This window comes from Anguilla rostrata, chromosome 7 (assembly GCF_018555375.3).
Source record: "Anguilla rostrata isolate EN2019 chromosome 7, ASM1855537v3, whole genome shotgun sequence".
In the NCBI taxonomy this organism is placed as follows: domain Eukaryota; kingdom Metazoa; phylum Chordata; class Actinopteri; order Anguilliformes; family Anguillidae; genus Anguilla; species Anguilla rostrata.
Genome location: NC_057939.1, coordinates 33327739 through 33347333, shown reverse-complemented (window position 1 = coordinate 33347333; position 19595 = coordinate 33327739). Strand labels below are relative to the sequence as shown.

The following is a 19595-nucleotide window of genomic DNA, read 5'->3' as shown; positions in this document are numbered from 1 at the left end:
TATGGGGTGGTCGATACATGTCCCCTTAGCAACCAAAAGCTAGCTCTGGACCACCTCTGACTTATTTGCCGGCACAGAAAAAAAATTGTGAAAGTACTGAACAAATAACCATGGGAGGATAACAAGGACATTTTTTCTTACATAACTAGGTACAGGTTGTTACTGATATTTCGCCTATTTCATATATAGTTGCAAATCAGTTTATGTTTTCCTGTCTGTCAAACGAAGGTGGTCGAATAGGTGCTCTCACTCTAGCACTGACTTTGTTTCAGGTGCTAGAAAAGAGCAGATGGCTTCCCTATTTCCACCACAACTCTCACAGACGAAACCAAAGGACTCAAGTAAGGCTGTACCTCTGGGTATAATTATTGGCGGACTAAATTTAGCCACATTTACGATTGGAGGTATGTAACTGTGATGGTTATTGTGTTTTAATGATTAATGTAAATGCTCCTTGTGTTACCATTCTTTTGTGGTTGGCTCTAAGCCATCCACCGCGCTGCGTTAGTTTAATATGTCACGCGCAGAACAGATCTTACATGTGATCTATTTTAAATACTAACTGGTCATAACACGGCGTGTTGATCTCGGAAAACACACACCGATAGCCATATAGCCAATATCCTTCATGTGTTTGGCACGCTCCATGTGCCATTGGTTAATCACTACTTCCAGCTAGTTTCAGGGCACAGTCACACGTGCGAATGCAGGCGAATGACCATCACCTGCCGAGGCAAAATTTGTATCTTGTCGTGCTGAATGTGGGCAGTGCAGGATTGAAATCAGTCTGTTTGAGTGGTTGCGGTTGTTGGTCCTCCTTCCTGGCTCACTAAGAAAACTACAGTCAATTACAGCCAAGTGGGTTCAACCACACGCACTTCTTTACTATTGGTTGAGGTTGTGAATTATCCCGGTCAAAGTTCACCATGCTTTGCCACCGGAAGCGAATGTTTTATTCGCCCCTTCGCTTGCATAGAATGGAAGTGAACGGGAGGCAAATGTTTGCCAATGTTAATTTTGCGCATGTGTGACCTCAAACCATTACATTACATTACAGGCATTTAGCAGACGCTCTTATCCAGAGCGACTTACACAACTTTTTACATAGCATTTTACATTGTATCCATTTGTACAGCTGGATATATACTGAAGCAATTTCAGTTAAGTACCTTGCTCAAGGGTACAACGGCAGTGCCCTATCCGGGAATCGAACCTGCGACCTTTCGGTTACAAGCCCAGTTCCTTACCCACTGTGCTACACTCCGTCCTCCACCCCCTGCTCAATCTTGGATCCTTTGTTCTCCTGGAACACGTGTCTGCAGTTCGCAACTCCCAAACACTCCTCACACACATACACACACACACACACACACGCACACACAATACACACACACACACATGCACTCACATAGTTTATTGTACCTCATTGTAGTGAATTGTGCTTTGCCCTTTTCAGTACTTTGTATTCAATAAACTTTATTATATTTCAAAGGTTGTCCGTATTGATATTACTTTTGTGTTGAATTGAGTCAGCAATGAAGCATAAACTTGAGCGTCTGATGAAATCGCTCAAGCGCCCCTTGCGACTCCAGATGGTAAGCACTGGAGGGAAAAGGTTTAATTGCTAATTGGTCGAGTACCTGTGCAAAAATATTGGACAAGAAATTGGTCCCCTGGTCAGACTGAATAGACTTGGGGAGACCAAACAGCGAAAATAATTTAACGAGCGCCTTAACAACGACCGGTGCGGTTATCTTCCGCAAAGGTATCGCCTCAGGAAAATGAGTAGCAACACACATTATGGTGAGCAGGTACTGATTACCAGACTTAGTCTGTGGCAATGGGCCCACACAATCAACAAGAACTCTTTCAAACACCCCCCCAACCACTGGAATGGGGTACAGTGGAGCCGGCGGAATCTTTTGGTGTGGCTTTTTACATTACATTACATTACAGGCATTTAGCAGATGCTCTTATCCAGAGCGACGTACAACAAGTGCATTGGTTCACGATGTAGAGGTGCAAAAGAAACACTAGAGTGAAGTAAGGATCGTAGTGCCAGAAGTGACCACATTGATCAGGACTCCAACCCTGTAGAGTAAGCTGTTCAGCAAACAAGAATCCTACCAAGTACAAACTAGCACTGGAATCACATTTGCCTAATCAGACAAAAACAACAACAATCCTGCCAAATACACTAACGTAATCATATTATCCTAACTAGGTACAGTGAGCTAAACTATAGGCTAGGGAGGGGTGGGGAGAGGTGCAGCCTGAAGAGATGAGTCTTCAGTCTGCGTTTGAAGGTGGTAAGATTCTCTGCTGTTCTGACCGCCACGGGGAGGTCATTCCACCAGCGAGGGGCCAGGACAGACAGCAGACGGGAGCGGGAAGTACAGACGCGAAGAGGGGGAGGTGCCAAGCGTCCAGAGGTGGCAGAATGGAGAGGTCTGGCTGGTGTGTAGGGTCTGATGATCCTCTGGATGTACCCTGGTGCTGACCCCTTAGCTGCCTGGTATGCAAGCACCAAGGTCTTAAATTTGATGCGTGCCATAACAGGCAGCCAGTGGAGGTCAGTGAGCAGGGGGGTGACATGGGAATGTCTGGGGAGGTTGTAGACCAGACGTGCTGCAGCATTCTGGATGAGCTGCAGGGGTCTGATGGCGGATGCTGGCAGACCAGCCAGTAGTGAGTTGCAGTAGTCCAGGCGGGACAGGACCATCGCTTGAACCAGGAGCTGGGTTGCGTAGGTGGTGAGGAAGGGGCGGATTCTCCGGATGTTGTACAGGAAGAACCTGCACGTTTGACTCACCGCCGTGATGTTCTGGGAGAGGGACAGTCTGTTGTCCATCACCACTCCAAGGTTTTTTGCGGTGGGTGATGATGACACCACGGTGTCCCCTGGGGAAATAGAAAAGTCAAGAAGGTTAGAGGATGGAGCAGGGATGAAGATCATCTCCGTCTTACCTGGGTTCAGCTTAAGATGGTGGTTATCCATCCAGCTCTGGATGTCCCTCAGGCAAGCAGAGATGCGAGCAGAGACCTGAGTGTCAGAGGGGGGGAAGGAGAGAAAGAGTTGGGTGTCATCGGCATAACAATGATAGGACAACCCATGGGCAGAGATTACAGGACCAAGAGATTGGGTGTACAGGGAGAATAGGAGGGGACTAAGGACAGAGCCCTGGGGAACTCCTGTGGCAAGGGGGCGAGGTGCTGATACTGCACCAGCCCAGGCGACTTGGAAGGAGCGACCGGAGAGGTAGGACTCAATCCAGTCTAGTGCTGTGCCACAGATCCCCATAGCTGCCAGGGAGGACAGGAGGATGGGGTGGTTGACTGTGTCAAAGGCAGCAGAAAGGTCTAGGAGGATCAGGACAGATGAATGGGAGGCTGCTTGTGCGGCGTGAAGCGACTCACTGACCGAGAGGAGTGCGGTCTCTGTCGAGTGGCCAGGTCTGAAGCCGGACTGGTAGGGGTCTAGGAGGTTGTTCAGTGAGAGAAAAGAGGAGAGTTGGTTAGAAGCAGCTCGTTCAATTGTTTTGGATAGGAAAGGGAGAAGGGAGACAGGACGGTAGTTCTGGATGACAGAGGGATCCAGAGTGGGCTTTTTCAGCAGTGGGGTGATGTGGGCCAGCTTGAAAGAAGAGGGGAAACATCCAGAAGACAAGGAGGAGTTCACGAGGGAAGTGACATATGGGAGGATGTCAGGTGTGATAGTCTGGAGGAGAGAGGAAGGGATGGGGTCAAGAGCACAGGTGGTAGGGCGGTGGGAGAGTAGGAGCTGGGAAACATCAGAGTCAGTGAGGGGAGAGAAAGTGGAGAAACAAGGGGAGGGAACAGAGATGGGGGAGTGGGGAAGGGTGGTGGTGGACATGAAGGAGCTGCGGATGTCTGCAGTTTTCTCATCGAAGAAAACTGCAAAGTCATCTGCAGCGAGGGAGGACTGAGGTGGGGAAGGAGTGCTGAGGAGAGAGGAGAAAATGGAGAACAGTTGATGAGGGTTAGAGGCAGATTTATGAATTTTTGTTTGATAATAATTAATTTTGGCAGAGGTTACAGCAGTAGAAAATGTAGCTAGCATAGACTGGTAGGCAGACAGGTCGGATTGAGCCATGGATTTCCTCCACTTCCTCTCCGCTGCACGTAGGCTGGCCCGGTTGGTTCGGAGGGGGTCAGACATCCACGGACTGGGAGGGGACGAGCGTGCCGGCCTGGAGAATAGAGGACAGAGAGAGTCAAGTGCTGAGGAGAGCGAGGAAGACAGAGCGGAGGATGCAGAGTCAGTGGGAAGGTTGGAGAAGGATTCAAGAGTGGGGAGTGAAGCAGTGACACTGGAAGCGAGAGAGGAGGGAGAGAGGGAGCGGAGGTTATGGCGGACCATGACAGTAGGAGTGGATGGAGGGGAGGGAGGGAGGGGAGCAAGAGGGAGGGAGAAGGAAATGAAGTGGTGGTCGGACTGGTGCAGAGGGGTCTGAAGAAGGAGGATTCTTCAGACAGGGGCAATATATCCTCCAAAATAAAAGACTGGGTCACACCAGTATCCCTCAATATCTTAACCTCTTAGCGCAAAGCCCCTAGTGGTCGGCACGCCGGCGTGCCAAGATTACTAACCTCAGACATTCAGTGCTACGGCAACCAAAGTATGAGTTAAAAACAGAAACGCGTTGTTTTAGTTTCATTAGTAGACGATACACAACAACTATGCTGAATACGGAGTTTCGCAGCGCCACCATTGTCGCTCTGGTCGTTCATTTAGCACACACCCCCTTCCTGCAGTCTCATCTGCAACTACACCCCCACCCATGACATAATGGACAATATTGTCTATATTGGCATTCATAAAAATATTCTTTCATCACTAAAAAAATCGTATTCCGTCATAGCAACAAGATAAACCCAACAATAGCCCTAAGATATGCTAATACAGCAGTGAAAACGCTGCTCACTGAATAATGAAATAAACAAGAAAAAGTTTGAAAAAATGATACCATGTCATTCTACAGTCAATATCTTGGACTAAATATTGAATAAATATACAATCTTACCATTAGTTTTATGCAAAAAGATGTCCCTTTTGAGACTGAGTGGTCATATGTTGTCTTGGACAATCCGTTTGTGAAATATACGTGCATTTGTAATGCCTGGGTACCTTCCAAAATAGCTGTGCGTAATACCACACATGTTGTTTACGGCGTTGTCGCCCTTTTTAGTACAGTCTGCTGATTGACAATTGATTGACAATTCATTTATTCAGTACATGAGAGTATAAGCTTTCTAGCGATGTATAACATGTCTAATTTTGCTTTTGGAATAGCGTTTCATTGGTCAGCGTAATCAAAGGTTTTGCTATCATCGCATTCACTTACGCATTTACTTTGTGGTAGCAGTAAAAGATGCTGCCCCTAACATAACGTAAGATGAGAACAGGCCATTCAGCCCAACACTGCTCGTCTATTCCTACCACTAAACTGTACTTAATGCTTAGTTTACCGAAAAGCTAAATAGTATCTAACACTGTATCAAGCCGGGCCTTGAATACCCCCAGTGTTTCTGCCTCCACTGCATGTCCAGGCAAGCTATTCCACACATTGACCACTCTCTGTGTGAAAAAATATTTCCTAATGTCTGTGTGAAATTTACCCTTTGCCAGTTTCCATTTATGCCCCCTCGTTCTGCTAACTGAACTCAACTTGAATAATTTCCTGTAGTTCACTTTGTTAATCCCTTTAATAAATTTAAAAGTCTCAATCAAATCACCCCTAAGTCTCCTTTTACTAAGCTTGAAAAGTCCAAGTATCTCAGGTAGGGTTGAGCCGAATACTCGGATGAAACGAGTATCCGGTACGGACAATGTACTTTTTACGAGCACCAGTACCATCCGAGTAAAATGTGTCAATATTCGTACTCGTGATGAAGGAAAATCCTCATTGGGTAGCTGTGTCCAGTGTCCACATCGTTCCATGATAGGCCAGCCACACACAGAGCTCCTCCTCTACACAGAGCCTATACAAAGTTCACTGCTGCTGCGCCACACAACACAATCTTGCCATTGTCACAGCAATCTATTATTTATTGTCATTCTCAATAAAATAAAGTTTGCAATTCTCAGATTCAGCTCAACACATTATTCTCACCATAGCTAAACACACATTTACTGGACATTCACACGTAAGCATATATTACTGATTACAAACTGACATTTCTAGCTTCTAGCTTGCTACAGTGGGGCTAACTAGCCAGTTAAACAGCTGCTACGGTAGGGCTAACTAGCTAGTTAGCTAGCGACTACATGATATAAGCATGTACTTGTATTTCCTTTACAAAACATTCCTAAACATTTAGCGATCACACACACACACACACACACTACTAGCATCATTGACATCCTAGCATTCTTATACATCCACTGTACTAATGCAATATCACTTTTGTGCACATTTAGAGGTTGTCGCTCACCTGAAATCACAAGACATACGGTACATCGTGGTTAGCCAACTGTAACCTGGCGCGCTTTGTCAACTACTGTCTCGGCACCGTCAGTTGATTTAAAAATAATAATAAAACCAGAGTAACAATAACAGCGTCTTTTAATGCTACCACGGAGTCAATGTGTAAGTGAATGCGATGATAAGAAAATTTTCGGTTACGCTGACCTATAAAACGCTATTCCAAAAGAAAAATTACACGTTATACATCATTAGAAAGCTTATACTCTCACCTACTGAATAGATTAATTGTCAATCAAGCCAGTCTGTACTAAAAAGGGCGACAACGCCGTAAACGACACGTGTGGTATTACACACAGCTATTTTGGAAGGTACCCAAGCATCACAAATGCGCGTATATTTCACAAACGGATTGTCCAAGACAATATATGACCACTCAGTCTCAAAAGGGACATCTCTACGCGTAAAACCAATGGTAAGGTTGTGTATTTATTCAATATTTAGTCCCAGATATTAACTGTAGAATGACATGGTATCATTTTTTAAATGTCTCGTTTATTTCATTATTCAGTGAGCAGCGTTTTCACTACTGTATTGGCACATCTTAGGGCTATTGTCGGGTTTATCTTGTTGCTATGACGGAATACGATTTTTTAGTGGTGAAAGAATATTTTTATGAATGCCCAGATAGAAAATACTGTCCATTATGTCATGGGTGGGGGGTGCAGTTGCAGATGAGACTGCAGGGAGGGGGTGCATGTTAAATGAACAACCAGGGCGACAATGGTGGCGCGGCGAAACTCCGTATTCGGCATAGTTGTCATGTATCGTCTACTATGGAACTAAAACAAAGCGTTTCTGTTGTTAACTCATACTTTGGTTGCAGGAGCACTGAATGTCTGAGTTCAGTAATCTCTGCACACTGGCGTGCCGACCACTAGGGGCTTTGCGCTAAGATGTTAAAATACCAACTTTCGGTTATGCCCCGTCCGCTTCCGGTTTAAGCCCCGCCCGTTCCGAGTACGGATACGGATACAGGTAATTTTGTTGGTTGAACAGATACAGATAATGGAGTACTCGCTCATCCCTAACTCAAGCCTTTCCTCATAACACTTATCTTTTATACCCAGTATCAATCTGGTTGCCGATATTTGGACCTTTTCCAGCACCTCTATATCTTTCTTTTAGTATGGTCCCCAGAACTGCACATAATACTCCTGGCTATGTATCCCAGCATCCTGTCGGCTTTTTTTTACTGCTACAGCACATTGACCAGACCCTGATAGGCTTTGATCAACTATTACTCCCAAGTCTTTTTCTACACGTGCATATTCTAATTTTGTACCACCCATAAAGTAATCCTGCCCTATGTTTTTATTCCCCACATGTAGAACTTTACATTTAGATATATTGAATTTCATTTACCAGGTTTCTGCCCACTTCTGGATTCTGTTTAAATCTTCTTGAATTACTTTAGTAGATTCCAAACTGTTAGCTAAACCTCCCAGTTTTGTATCATCTGCAAATTTGACTAGTGTACTTTCAATGTCTGTGTCAAGGTCATTTATGTAAATGAGGAAGAGCATTGGACCCAGCACTGATCCCTGTGGAACTCCACTTCCCACAATACCCTGCTTAGATAATATCCCTCCTACTACTACCCTTTCTGTTCTATCCCGTAACCAGTTCTAAACCCACTCTGAAATGCCTGCTGTAATTCTTACTGTCCTCATTTTGATAATGAGTTTGTCATGTGGCACCTTATGAAATGCCTTTTGGAAATCTAAGTATATAATATCATAAGCCTTGCTCCCATCCAGACACGTGGTAGCTTCCTCAAAGAATGTCAGAAGGTTCATCAGGCATGACCTTCCCTTGCAGAAACCATGTTGGCAATCCCTTAGGCTGTTATTATTTTCAAGAACTAATTCTAGTTGGTCTCTAATGATCGATTCAAGTATTTTACATGTGATGCAAGTTAAACTGACAGGCCTGTAGTTTCCTGGATAAGTATGGTCCCCTTTCTTATATATTAGTATTACAATACCCTGTTTCCAGTCATTTGGTATTTCTCCAGTTTCTAAAGACTGTCTAAAATACTTGCCAGTGGTTTAAAAATGATCTCTCCCTTAACTCCTTTAGTACCCTTGGGTATATGCCATCAGGGCCTGCTGCTTTATTTATCTTTAGTTTATGTAATTTATCTAATACTTCTATATCCCCTATCTCAATATCTGCCAAGACATTCTGAGTATTGAATACACCTTCCGGCCTATTACTAACCTCTTCTCTGGTAAAACTCTCAACAAAGTAGCTATTTAGGGCATCAGCAATGTCCTTATTTTTATAAAGAAGTGCTCTGTCATTATTTTTAATGCCATTAACTTCCTATTTTTCCTATTGCAGTATTGAAAGAAATGTTTAGGATTACTTTTAGAATCATCTGCAATTTGCCTTTCATAGAGCCTTTTGGCTACCCTTAGTTCTTTTTTAACGCATATTACAATATTCAGCCTTATTACTCTCAGTACTGTCATTTTTATATATCTTAAACAGTTCATTATTTTCCCTCAAACTCTTCCATACAGCTTTATTCATCCACTGTGAAGACTGCTTTTTCAACTTACTTTTCTGGACCTTTTGGAATGAATTTATACTGAGCATCAAGTATAACCCTTTTGAACCTGCCCCACTTTTCATTCACAGTCCTGAAATGAAGAAGTTTCACCTAGTCTACCTTACTTAATTCCGATCGCATTGTATTAAAGTTGGCCCGGCTAAAATTTAAAATCCTGGAGTTAGATGGGGCCCTCATAGTTGGCCAAAACGACATCAAACCTTGTGTACCCTGACGAAGGCTCCTTTGAGCTGAAACACATTGGTCGGTTTGTGTTTTTTTAACTTTGCCAAGCCATGGATTTACAATAAAGGCTTTTTAAAATACATGTTTTTCCAATGCAACAGTGTGCCTTGGACATCCTTTAAGTTCTCCTTCAGTAGCCTACTCTTAATGTGTTTTTCTACAAAGGAAAGGAACTTAAACCTGTTTATTGCTATTTAGATAGTCCAGTTCAAAGAGCACCTGATTCTCGTTTGGCATGATTGTGGACCCACGCAGCGCTCCTACTATTTAATTTGGATACATCAAACCTAATTGTGGAATGATCACTTGTCCCAACTGGTTCCATTACCTCTATACTACAAATTCTGTCAGAGTTATTACATAACACCAGATCTAGAATTGATTTCCCTCTTGTAGGCTGTCTGACATACTGTGCTAAAAACAGGTCATTTATAACATCTAAAAATTCCTCCTCCCCTTTTCCTTGTCCTGTCACCAATTCCCAATTAATACTGGGGTAATTGAAGTCGCCCATGACAATAGTCTCACCTCCTCTGCATGCTTATTTTATATTTTCAAAGAGCATAGTATTCACACTACTGTCTCAAGCTGGCGGTTGGTAACACACCTATGTTAAGCCCCTTCTCATGTTCCCCTATGAGCTTAATCCAAATATCCTCACTAGGCATGAGCTGGTCAATTTCTGGAATTTCTTGCACATTAAGTTTATCTTTTACATATAGAGCCACACCCCCACCTCTCTTACTGGATCTAACCTCCCTAATAAATTTATACCTTTCTATATTATATTCATCCCCATCCTCTTCCCCCAGCCACATCTCTGTAATCACTACTATGTCATAGCCCTTACCATTAATATAAGCCTCAATTTCCAAAAATTAGTTTTTTATACTTCTAGCATTTAAACAAAGACATTTCAGACTATTGTTTCTACACATCCTCTCCTGTTCCCCCACTCCCCACCGTCCCAAGCCACCCTTACTAAACTTTTGCTTTAAAAAGACATCATTAATGTTTTCACTATTATAGGTAGCCTTGACAGCTTCCATCTGGGCAGTCTGCACCTCCCTACCCATTACACTCTCTATCCTCCCTGCCCCCTAAGTCCCCAGGTTAAACAATCCTGTGCTAGCCTGAGCATACGCTGGCTCAGTGCAAAGGTACCCTTCCGGTTCAGGTGCAGCCCATCATGTTTGTACTGCTCACTCCTGTCCCAAAAGGAATCACAGTGCCCTATAAACCTGTACCCCTATTTCCTACAAAAGGATTGTAGCCACGTGTTAAACCCCTAGATAAAGTTTTGCTTCCCTCTGCTTGTACATGGTACATGTAGAATTCCAGAGAAGACTACCGTGGAGGTTTTGCTCCTAATCTTCTCTGCTAATTCCACAAATTTGTCCTGCAAACCTGCCCTTACCTATATCATTGGTCCCTACATGGACCATGACATCTGGATCCCTTTCCTCTCTGGCCAGGAGCTTGTCCACACGCTCAAGGAGGTCTCCTACCTGGGCACTAGACAGACAACACACCGTGCAAGACTCCTTGTCAAGCAAACAGACTATGCTGTCTACCCCTCTAATAATTGAGTCCCCCACTATTAATAACGCCCTTTTCCTGGAGGATGTGGCCATCTGTGTGCCCTGAGTCTCATCAGTCCCCTCACTCTCAGGGTCAAGGGCCAGGTCCAATTCCTGCAAGGGCTGGAATCGGTTGGACACCACAACCTCTGGAGATGCCGCCCCTATGTGGTGTGCAAGCCCTTTCCTGTGTTTACGCCCTACTGTCACCCAACTGTGTCTCCCTGCCTGCTCTAAAGACTTCCCCCCTCCCGGCCTAGGCATGCACACCAGGTCTTTAAAGGACGTGCTATTAAATTCTGGGAACTCTTCCAATTGAGAACTATGTGAAGGTTCAGCCAGTTGGCTCTCGAGAACACAAATCTTGCCCTCAAGATGCTCAATAAGCTGACAGCGGTGACAGATGAACAGCCCAAGGAAATAGCTTTCCAGCAGAGCGATCATTCTACACCCCTCACATAGTTTTGGCCACATTTCAACCCCTGACTATCTTCCTATCTCTCCGTGAGTTAAGATAAATTTACTGCCAAGACGGAGTCAGCAACACCGCACTTAAAAAACATGCTAGGTAGCTCCAGACAGCAAGCAGTAGAAACTGGAGAGGAAAAAAAGCCTCTTTTAGCTAACTTCCCAGGTAATGTAAGCTAAGCGTTTAGTTAATATGCAAAAGAACTATCAGCTGTGAAATCAATCTGATTTTTCATCAGCTAACTCAGATTTTGCTAAATGCCAGTAACTCTAGGTAAGCTAGCTAGGTAATATTTTGTCACAGGCTAAAACATTTCCCAAAATTTATCTGCAATCTGTTTATAATACTAGACTAACTACTATATTTAACATTAGTACTTAACAACGGAGGCAAACTATTTCGATAACGATATGTAACAGAGATAAAAACACCAATCTGCGGCTTAAAAACACAGGAGATGGCCCTGGACAGCTAATGGTATAAACCGGAGAGGCGAAAAGCCTTTTTTAACTTTCTAACGTAAAGCACTTAGCGCTAACATTAACTGTAGTATATTATAAACTTAGTTAACACTGGAGGCAGCTAGGATTTGCTTCCGAAAGGGCGAAACAACCCTCCCAAAAAAAACCTTGTTAGCTCAAGTATGCCAAATGTACTAACCGGCTTGCTAGCCGAGTGCTAACGAAGGGGGAAAAAAACGGGGTAAAGGTCCCTCTCTGTTCCTTTAACGGCAACAAAGGCTTTCACCTTAGGAGCAAATCTCGCTTATAATAATGAGTTTTAAGATTGTGAACTAATATTAGAACTCCAAACTCCACAGAAAAACTCCACTCCAAGCTCCACAGAACCCCAGTCCAAACAAGCAAACACCCAAAAGCAAATGAATCAAACACACAGCACCCAGCAAACAATTTGCTAGCACCACTCGTTCGTCTCGCTCCAACTCCAATCCAAACAAGTAAACCAAACAATCCAAACAAGCAAACACCAAAAAACAAATAAATCAAATGAATCAAATACACAATCGAATACACAACACCCAGCAAACACTTAGCTTGCACCACTCGTTCGTCTCGGTCCCACAACAGGAAGTGTGTATCCGGTTCGTAAGTAGAAATACGTCCTCGTATACAACCTTACTAACATACTGATGACACGTTGTCAAAGATTTTTCATAATTTCTTGGAAAGCACTATTATTATTGAGGACTTCTGGGCATAGCTAAGCCATATGTTTGCTGATAGACCTAGCTGACATCGTTTCCTAGTATAAGACTGAAGTGGATAGAACTGTATCATTGATTTACTGTCTCTGTCTCCATCTACTGAAAACAGATAAGATTTCATCATTGCTATTCAGGACGGAGTGTAGCACAGTGGGTAAGGAACTGGGCTTGTAACCGAAAGGTCGCAGGTTCGATTCCCGGGTAGGACACTGCCGTTGTACCCTTGAGCAAGGTACTTAACCGAAATTGCTTCAGTATATATCCAGCTGTATAAATGGATACAATGTAAAAATGCTATGTAAAAGTTGTGTAAGTCGCTCTGGATAAGAGCGTCTGCTAAATGCCTGTAATGTAATGTAAGTATTACTGCTCAAAATATTTTGGTTATATACGTTATTTTTGAAATTGAGTGTCTTTAAATAGGTTAGTGGTATTTTATAATGAGGATATTTCACACTGTAATCTAAGCGTTAGTAGGGTAATAGTTTTTGTGGCGCATGCAGCAGTGATGACATGAGAGTTGGAACATTGGCAAAACGTGGTGGACGGTTGAAAATTGTTTTCATTACATTACATTACATTACAGGCATTTAGCAGACGCTCTTATCCAGAGCGACGTACAACAAGTGCATCAGTTCAAGGTGCAGAGGTGCATAAAAACACACTAGAGTGAAGTAAAGATCGTTGTGCCAGAAGTGACCACATAGATCAGGACTCCAAACCTATAGGGTAACCTGTTCAGCAAACAAACAAACAATCCTGCCTAATACAAAACTAACATGATCGCATTAGCCTAACTAGGTACATTGAGCTAAACTAGAGGCTAGGGAGGGGTGGGGAGAGGTGCAGCCTGAAGAGATGAGTCTTTAGGCTGCGCTTGAAAGTAGTCAGATTCTCTGCTGTTCTGACCGCCACGGGAAGGTCATTCCACCAGCGAGGGGCCAGGACAGACAGCAGACGCGAACGGAAAGTACAGACACGAAGAGGGGGAGGTGCCAAGCGTCCAGAGGTGGCAGAACGGAGAGGGCTGGTGTGTAGGGTCTGATGATCCTCTGGATGTATCCTGGTGCTGACCCCTTGGCTGCCTGGTATGCAAGCACCAAGGTCTTAAATTTGATGCGTGCCATAACAGGCAGCCAGTGGAGGTCAGTGAGCAGGGGGGTGACATGGGAATGTCTGGGGAGGTTGTAGACCAGACGTGCTGCAGCATTCTGGATGAGCTGCAGGGGTCTGATGGCGGATGCTGGCAGACCAGCCAGTAGTGAGTTGCAGTAGTCCAGGCGGGACAGGACCATCGCTTGAACCAGGAGCTGGGTTGCGTAGGTGGTGAGGAAGGGGCGGATTCTCCGGATGTTGTACAGGAAGAACCTGCACGTTCGACTCACCGCCGTGATGTTCTGGGAGAGGGACAGTCTGTTGTCCATCACCACTCCGAGGTTTTTGGCAGTGGGTGATGATGACACCACGGTGTCCCCTAGGGAATTAGAAAGGTCAAGGAGGTTAGAGGATGGAGCAGGGATGAAGATCATCTCTGTCTTACCTGGTGGTTATCCATCCAGCTCTGGATGTCCCTCAGGCAAGCAGAGATGCGAGCGGAGACCTGTGTGTCAGAGGGGGGGAAGGAGAGAAAGATTTGTATGTCATCGGCATAACAATGATAAGACAAACCATGGGCAGAGATTACAGGACCAAGAGATTGGGTGTACAGGGAGAACAGGGGGGGACCAAGAACTGAGCCCTGGGGAACTCCTGCGATGTGCCGATGTGCCGATACTGCACTAGCCCAGGCGACTTGGAAGGAGCGACCAGAGAGGTAGGACTCGATCCAGTCTAACGCTGTGCCACAGATCCCCATAGCTGCAAGGGAGGACAGGAGGATGGGGTGGTCGACTGTGTCGAAGGCAGCAGAAAGGTGTAGGAGGATCAGGATGGACGAATGGGAGACTGCTTGTGCGGCGTGAAGCGACTCACTGACCGAGAGGAGTGCGGTCTCTGTCGAGTGGCCAGGTCTGAAGCCGGACTGGTGGGGGTCTAGGAGGTTGTTCAGCAAGAGAAAAGAGGAGAGTTGGTTAGAAGCAGCTCGTTCAATTGTTTTGGATAAAAAAGGGAGAAGAGAAACAGGACGGTAGTTCTGGATGACGGAGGGATCCAGAGTGGGCTTTTTCAGCAGTGGGGTGATGTGGGCCAGCTTGAAGGAAGAGGGGAAACATCCAGAAGACAAGGAGGAGTTCACAAGGGAGGTGACAAACGGGAGGGTGTCAGGTGTGATAGTCTGGAGGAGAGAGGAAGGGATAGGGTCAAGAGCACAGGTGGTAGGGCGGTGGGAGAGTAGGAGCTGGGAAACATCAGAGTCAGTTAGGGGAGAGAAAATGGAGAAACAAGGGGAGGGAACAGAGAGGGGGGAGTGGGGAAGGGTGGCGGTGGACGTGAAGGAGCTGCGGATGTCTGCAATCTTCTCATCGAAGAAAACCGCAAAGTCATCTGCAGCAAGGGAGGACTGAGGTGGGGGAGGAGGAGTGCTGAGGAGAGAAGATAAAATGGAGAACAGTTGATGAGGGTTAGAGGCAGATTTATGAATTTTTGTTTGATAATAATTAATTTTGGCAGAGGTTACAGCAGTAGAAAATGCAGCTAGCAGAGACTGGTAGGCAGACAGGTCAGATTGAGCCATGGATTTCCTCCACTTCCTCTCTGCTGCACGTAGGCTGGCCCGGTTGGTTCGGAGGGGGTCAGACATCCACGGACTGGGAGGGGACGAGCGTGCCGGCCTGGAGACTAGAGGACAGAGAGAGTCAAGTGCTGAGGAGAGCGAGGAAGACAGAGCGGAGGATGCAGAGTCAGTGGGTAGGTTGGAGAAGGATTCAAGAGGGGGGAGTGAAGCAGTGACACTAGAAGCGAGAGAGGAGGGAGAGAGAGAGCGGAGGTCATCCTCTGGGAAGGAGCTGAGCAGGGTGTCGAGCTCATCGAGGAAGCTTCCCAGGGGCCCTGGAGGGTGATAGATAACAACAATATACAAGTTAACAGGATAGGTGACTGAGACAGAGTGGTATTCAAAGGTAGAGATAGAGAGGTGAGAGAGGAGGAGAACAGAGAATTTCCAGGAGGGAGAGATCAGCAAACCTGTGCCCCCACCACGGTCAGACGGGCAGGGGGTGTGAGAGAAGGAGAAGGAGGAGGAGAGGGCTGCAGGGGTTGCAGTGTGTGATCCAGGTCTCAGTGAAGGCAAGGAAATGTAGAGAGAGGAGGGACGCATAGGCCGAAATGAAGTCAGCCTTCCGCGTAGCAGACTGGCAGTTCCATAGCCCTCCTGTGACCGTGAAGTTGTCACAGGGGGTCAGTGAGGGATAGCGAAGGTTGGAGAGGTTCCGTCGCTATGGGAGGCCTCGCCTGCGGAAGCGTGTTCTGTAGGGGAGAGAACAGGTTGGGATGGGGTTGACACATAGCATAGCAGTGAGGACAGGGAGTAGTGAGAGGAAGGGTGATGGCAGAAGGATAGAGATGCACTAACACTAACTAGCGTCGCTCCAAGCCAGACTACAAGCGCTGCCAATTACCAAATGAATAGCAGCTGATGACTGAGCAATTACCCACAAGCCAAGCAAGCTAACTAGCTCCACACAATACCTGCCTAATGCAGTTAGAGCAAACGACTGACTAATTGGGATGGCAGGTATGCCATCCCGCCAAGTTATGCCTTGGCGGGGGCATGCCCCATACCTATACAGCACCGAGAGTTTGGCACTTTTCAGGGTTCCCCACAGAAATAACCACAACAGCCACAGACACTCAGCCCTTAAAAACATTAAATTCTGTACATTCTGACCCCATTTCAACAGACAGAATTCATTAACAACTTCTCATGTCCACACAATAAAGCCCCAAACTAAGGGGATTTTGCGTTTTCTCCTTCTTCTTCTCTTTCTTCTTCTTCTTCTCATTCGTATTTTTCCTGCCGCCTATCCCACTAACAACATGTCTCCCCATTGGACATTTCACTGACACCAGCCAAATCTTCACCTACATGACCCAATCAAAAACGCGCATACACACGCAAAATACCCATACCTTTTTACTCTGAAGCATTTCCAGTTTAAACAGCTAGTCTGCCTGTGGCCTAGTGGGCAAGGTTACAGTCTTGGGAACACGGGGTCGTAGGTTCAAGCCCAGCTAGGAACACGTTTCTTTAACCTGCTTCGACCCTCACTAATAATTGTCTACTACTTATCAATTATTGCTTTTGCACCATATCTACCCGCCATTCACCGTTCAGTTATTAACTGGCTACAATACTGCTAAGCCATATGCATTATGACGTACCGTCTGTACGTTCAGTTATTAACCGGCTACAATATTGCTAAGCCATATGGATTCAACTGGAGCTCTTATGTGCTTACTGGCCTGTGTTCTTCTTTAAAACCACCGGCAGGTTTGCTAATGATATTTCACACATTGCATAGCTATGGCATGGTGCTGCACTAACGAAGTCACAGACTGGTAAACCTCCGGTTTAAGGCTTTAATCCCGCCTCGCCCTCAGGCAGATCATTTCCTCTTTTACACTAACGTTTTCTTACGCTTATATTTGCTTTACCAAAACTCACTCACGGCCACACATATGCATTTCATGACGGCAAATGTATTCCTTTTATTAAAAAGTTACACCAGTTCACCACTGTGCCATTTCTACTAACTATATTTCTTCACTTGGCTACCATACAAAAATACTTATCAGCAAACGCCACGTTTCTACATTCATGTTACCTCGCCCTGTTCTTTATCTAGCCGCATACAAACAATTACTACGTATGTATGTTCTGCAACTCCGCATTAAAGCATTACATTTAAAATCATGATTCACTCATAAATATAACTACTAGCACTGAACATGAGAAAAAGACATTAGTGCAATAGATTGCACACGTTATTTAACCCTCCACTTCAACACCTAATGTTTAATACAGACTGTTATATATACCGTTTGATAAGGAAACTAAGCTCGCTCATGGTCACTTCATTTACTTCACACTATAGTCTGTGATCATGTCAATCTTCACCTACATGCCCATTCTGCTAAAAACATATTGTTTCAACTTCGCAATTTCATAATTTCGCCTAATTTATCTCACACTGTTGTTATTTTCTCATATGCAAAGCCTGCTGGGACATATGCGTCTGCTCCTATTCTCCACTATCAACTTTTCCGGTTCTAGCTTAACAAAACAGCAAAGAGGATTCCTACCTGCAGATAAGCCTATCAAAATGCCTTATAAACCTTACAAACACTAAAAGTGCATCTTCACGAAATAACAGAGAACGGAGCAGGACAGAAGGGTACACAAGTTGCGACCTGGGCAGCTCTAATTCTACGGGCTTGCTGATTCTTTTGTCAATCAAGGCTCGTTGGATGCCCGTCAAATCCGTGAGTAGCCTACATACACTGGCCATATTTCACCTTTTCTGATGCGTTTACAATTACGCAACTGCACCATTTGTCACAGCCACTGTTTTACATATATAGCAAACCGAAACTGCTAAACGTACACGCTCATCAGACTGTACAAATTCACACAAGGATAGCCATAACCCACAACCGTTTCTTACAGGGTCACTTCGCATTTCTCACTCTCGTAATAAAACGCTTTGCAAAAAGAAATGATATCTCATAAAAAACACGTTTTCAACGTACAAAAATGCCAAGTTACTCACACATACAAGACATACACCGTCAATAACTCATTCATTCAGACTGCCAAAATCCAGGCCTGCCATTAAAAGTATTGATATCAAAATGACTCCAAGTTACGGTACTACAAACAATATAGGCTATCTTGCCTCACCAAAATTTAATAACATGTATTCCAAAGCAATTCTACCCAATATCTCCTCAATTCTTTCAAGTCACTTGGCCCTGTGTTTTGTAATCTTACCATATTACTATGTCATACAAACTTTGTGTCAGATCAAAGTGTCAAATATTTAGTATTGCCTCATGGAACACATTGAAATTCATATAGAAAACTGCTGGTCAGTCACTACAGGAAGCATATTTCTCCAGAAAACATTAAATTAAAAGGCAATGCCACCAAATACTAAGAAAGTGTATGTAAACTTTTGACCCACTGGAATTCTCATATAGTTAATTAAAGCTGAAATAAATCTGTCTCTATCCATCCATGGAGGGTCACGGGGGGTGCTGGAGCCTATCCCAGCATGCATTGGGCGAGAGGCAGGAATCACCCTGGACAGGCCGCCAATCTATTGCATGTATGCCTACAAGCACTTCTCTGCACATGTGCATTCCTGTTCACAAATTCTTTGAACAGTGCTGGTCAACGTCTCTGCCCCTGGTCCTGGACAGTTTCAGACATGTCTATTAACCAGCAAGTGACAGACATCTGGATTATACAGGGATTCAAGTTCTCATTACATCAGTGACAAATAAACCTGGAACAATGTTTAGATTCAACGACTACACAACACTGTGTAGTGTGGATAATTGATAAACTGGGGTGTTTGCTTTGTAACTGCCATAATAGATCTGTGATTGTAATGTTTCTAATGAATAACAATATATGTGTTCTTGTTTTAGCCCAGAGGAAAATGCTGAATTTATTACTTATAATAATAGAAATCCCATTGAGCTCTATTCTCAATGTGTTGTCTACCCTATTGACTCTGAGTCTGAATATCTTCTGCAGCTACAGTGCTCATACTGTGCAGGGGCATCCTGTGCATGATTTTGTCAGTTAGTCAGGAGTTAGTATCTCATGCTCATGAATTGCTTAAGTTTCACCCCTTATCTAGTAAATTGTGGGCACTGTTGTTTTCTTAAGGTGTCAACTGGCTTATAATATGCAGCCATGAAATCTTGTTGAAGTTGATGTTCCTCTCTCCAATACAGCTTGGACTCATATTGAATTTAATCTATCACTAGCTGCTAACCCACTGTTGCACCACAACCGCCTTTGCGCTCTGCCTCTAGGTGAAGTGTGTGCTTGTGTACTTTCCACATG

The 19595-nt window shown here is 44.6% G+C and overlaps 2 protein-coding genes across 2 annotated transcripts in view; one reads left to right on the top strand and one right to left on the bottom strand.

Moving 5' to 3' along the window:
• Positions 1-19595, top strand: part of LOC135258590 (uncharacterized) — a 614972-nt gene that overhangs the window by 17046 nt on the left and 578331 nt on the right. The window lies entirely within an intron of this gene.
• On the bottom strand, positions 1457-15775 carry LOC135258510 (uncharacterized). Its single transcript, XM_064341980.1, has 3 exons — positions 14559-15775; positions 2968-3043; positions 1457-2901 (listed from the first exon to the last, which is right to left on the bottom strand). The coding sequence occupies exons 1-3, from the start codon at positions 15318-15320 to the stop codon at positions 2240-2242; spliced, it is 1500 nt and encodes a 499-aa protein (XP_064198050.1). The 5' UTR covers positions 15321-15775; the 3' UTR covers positions 1457-2239.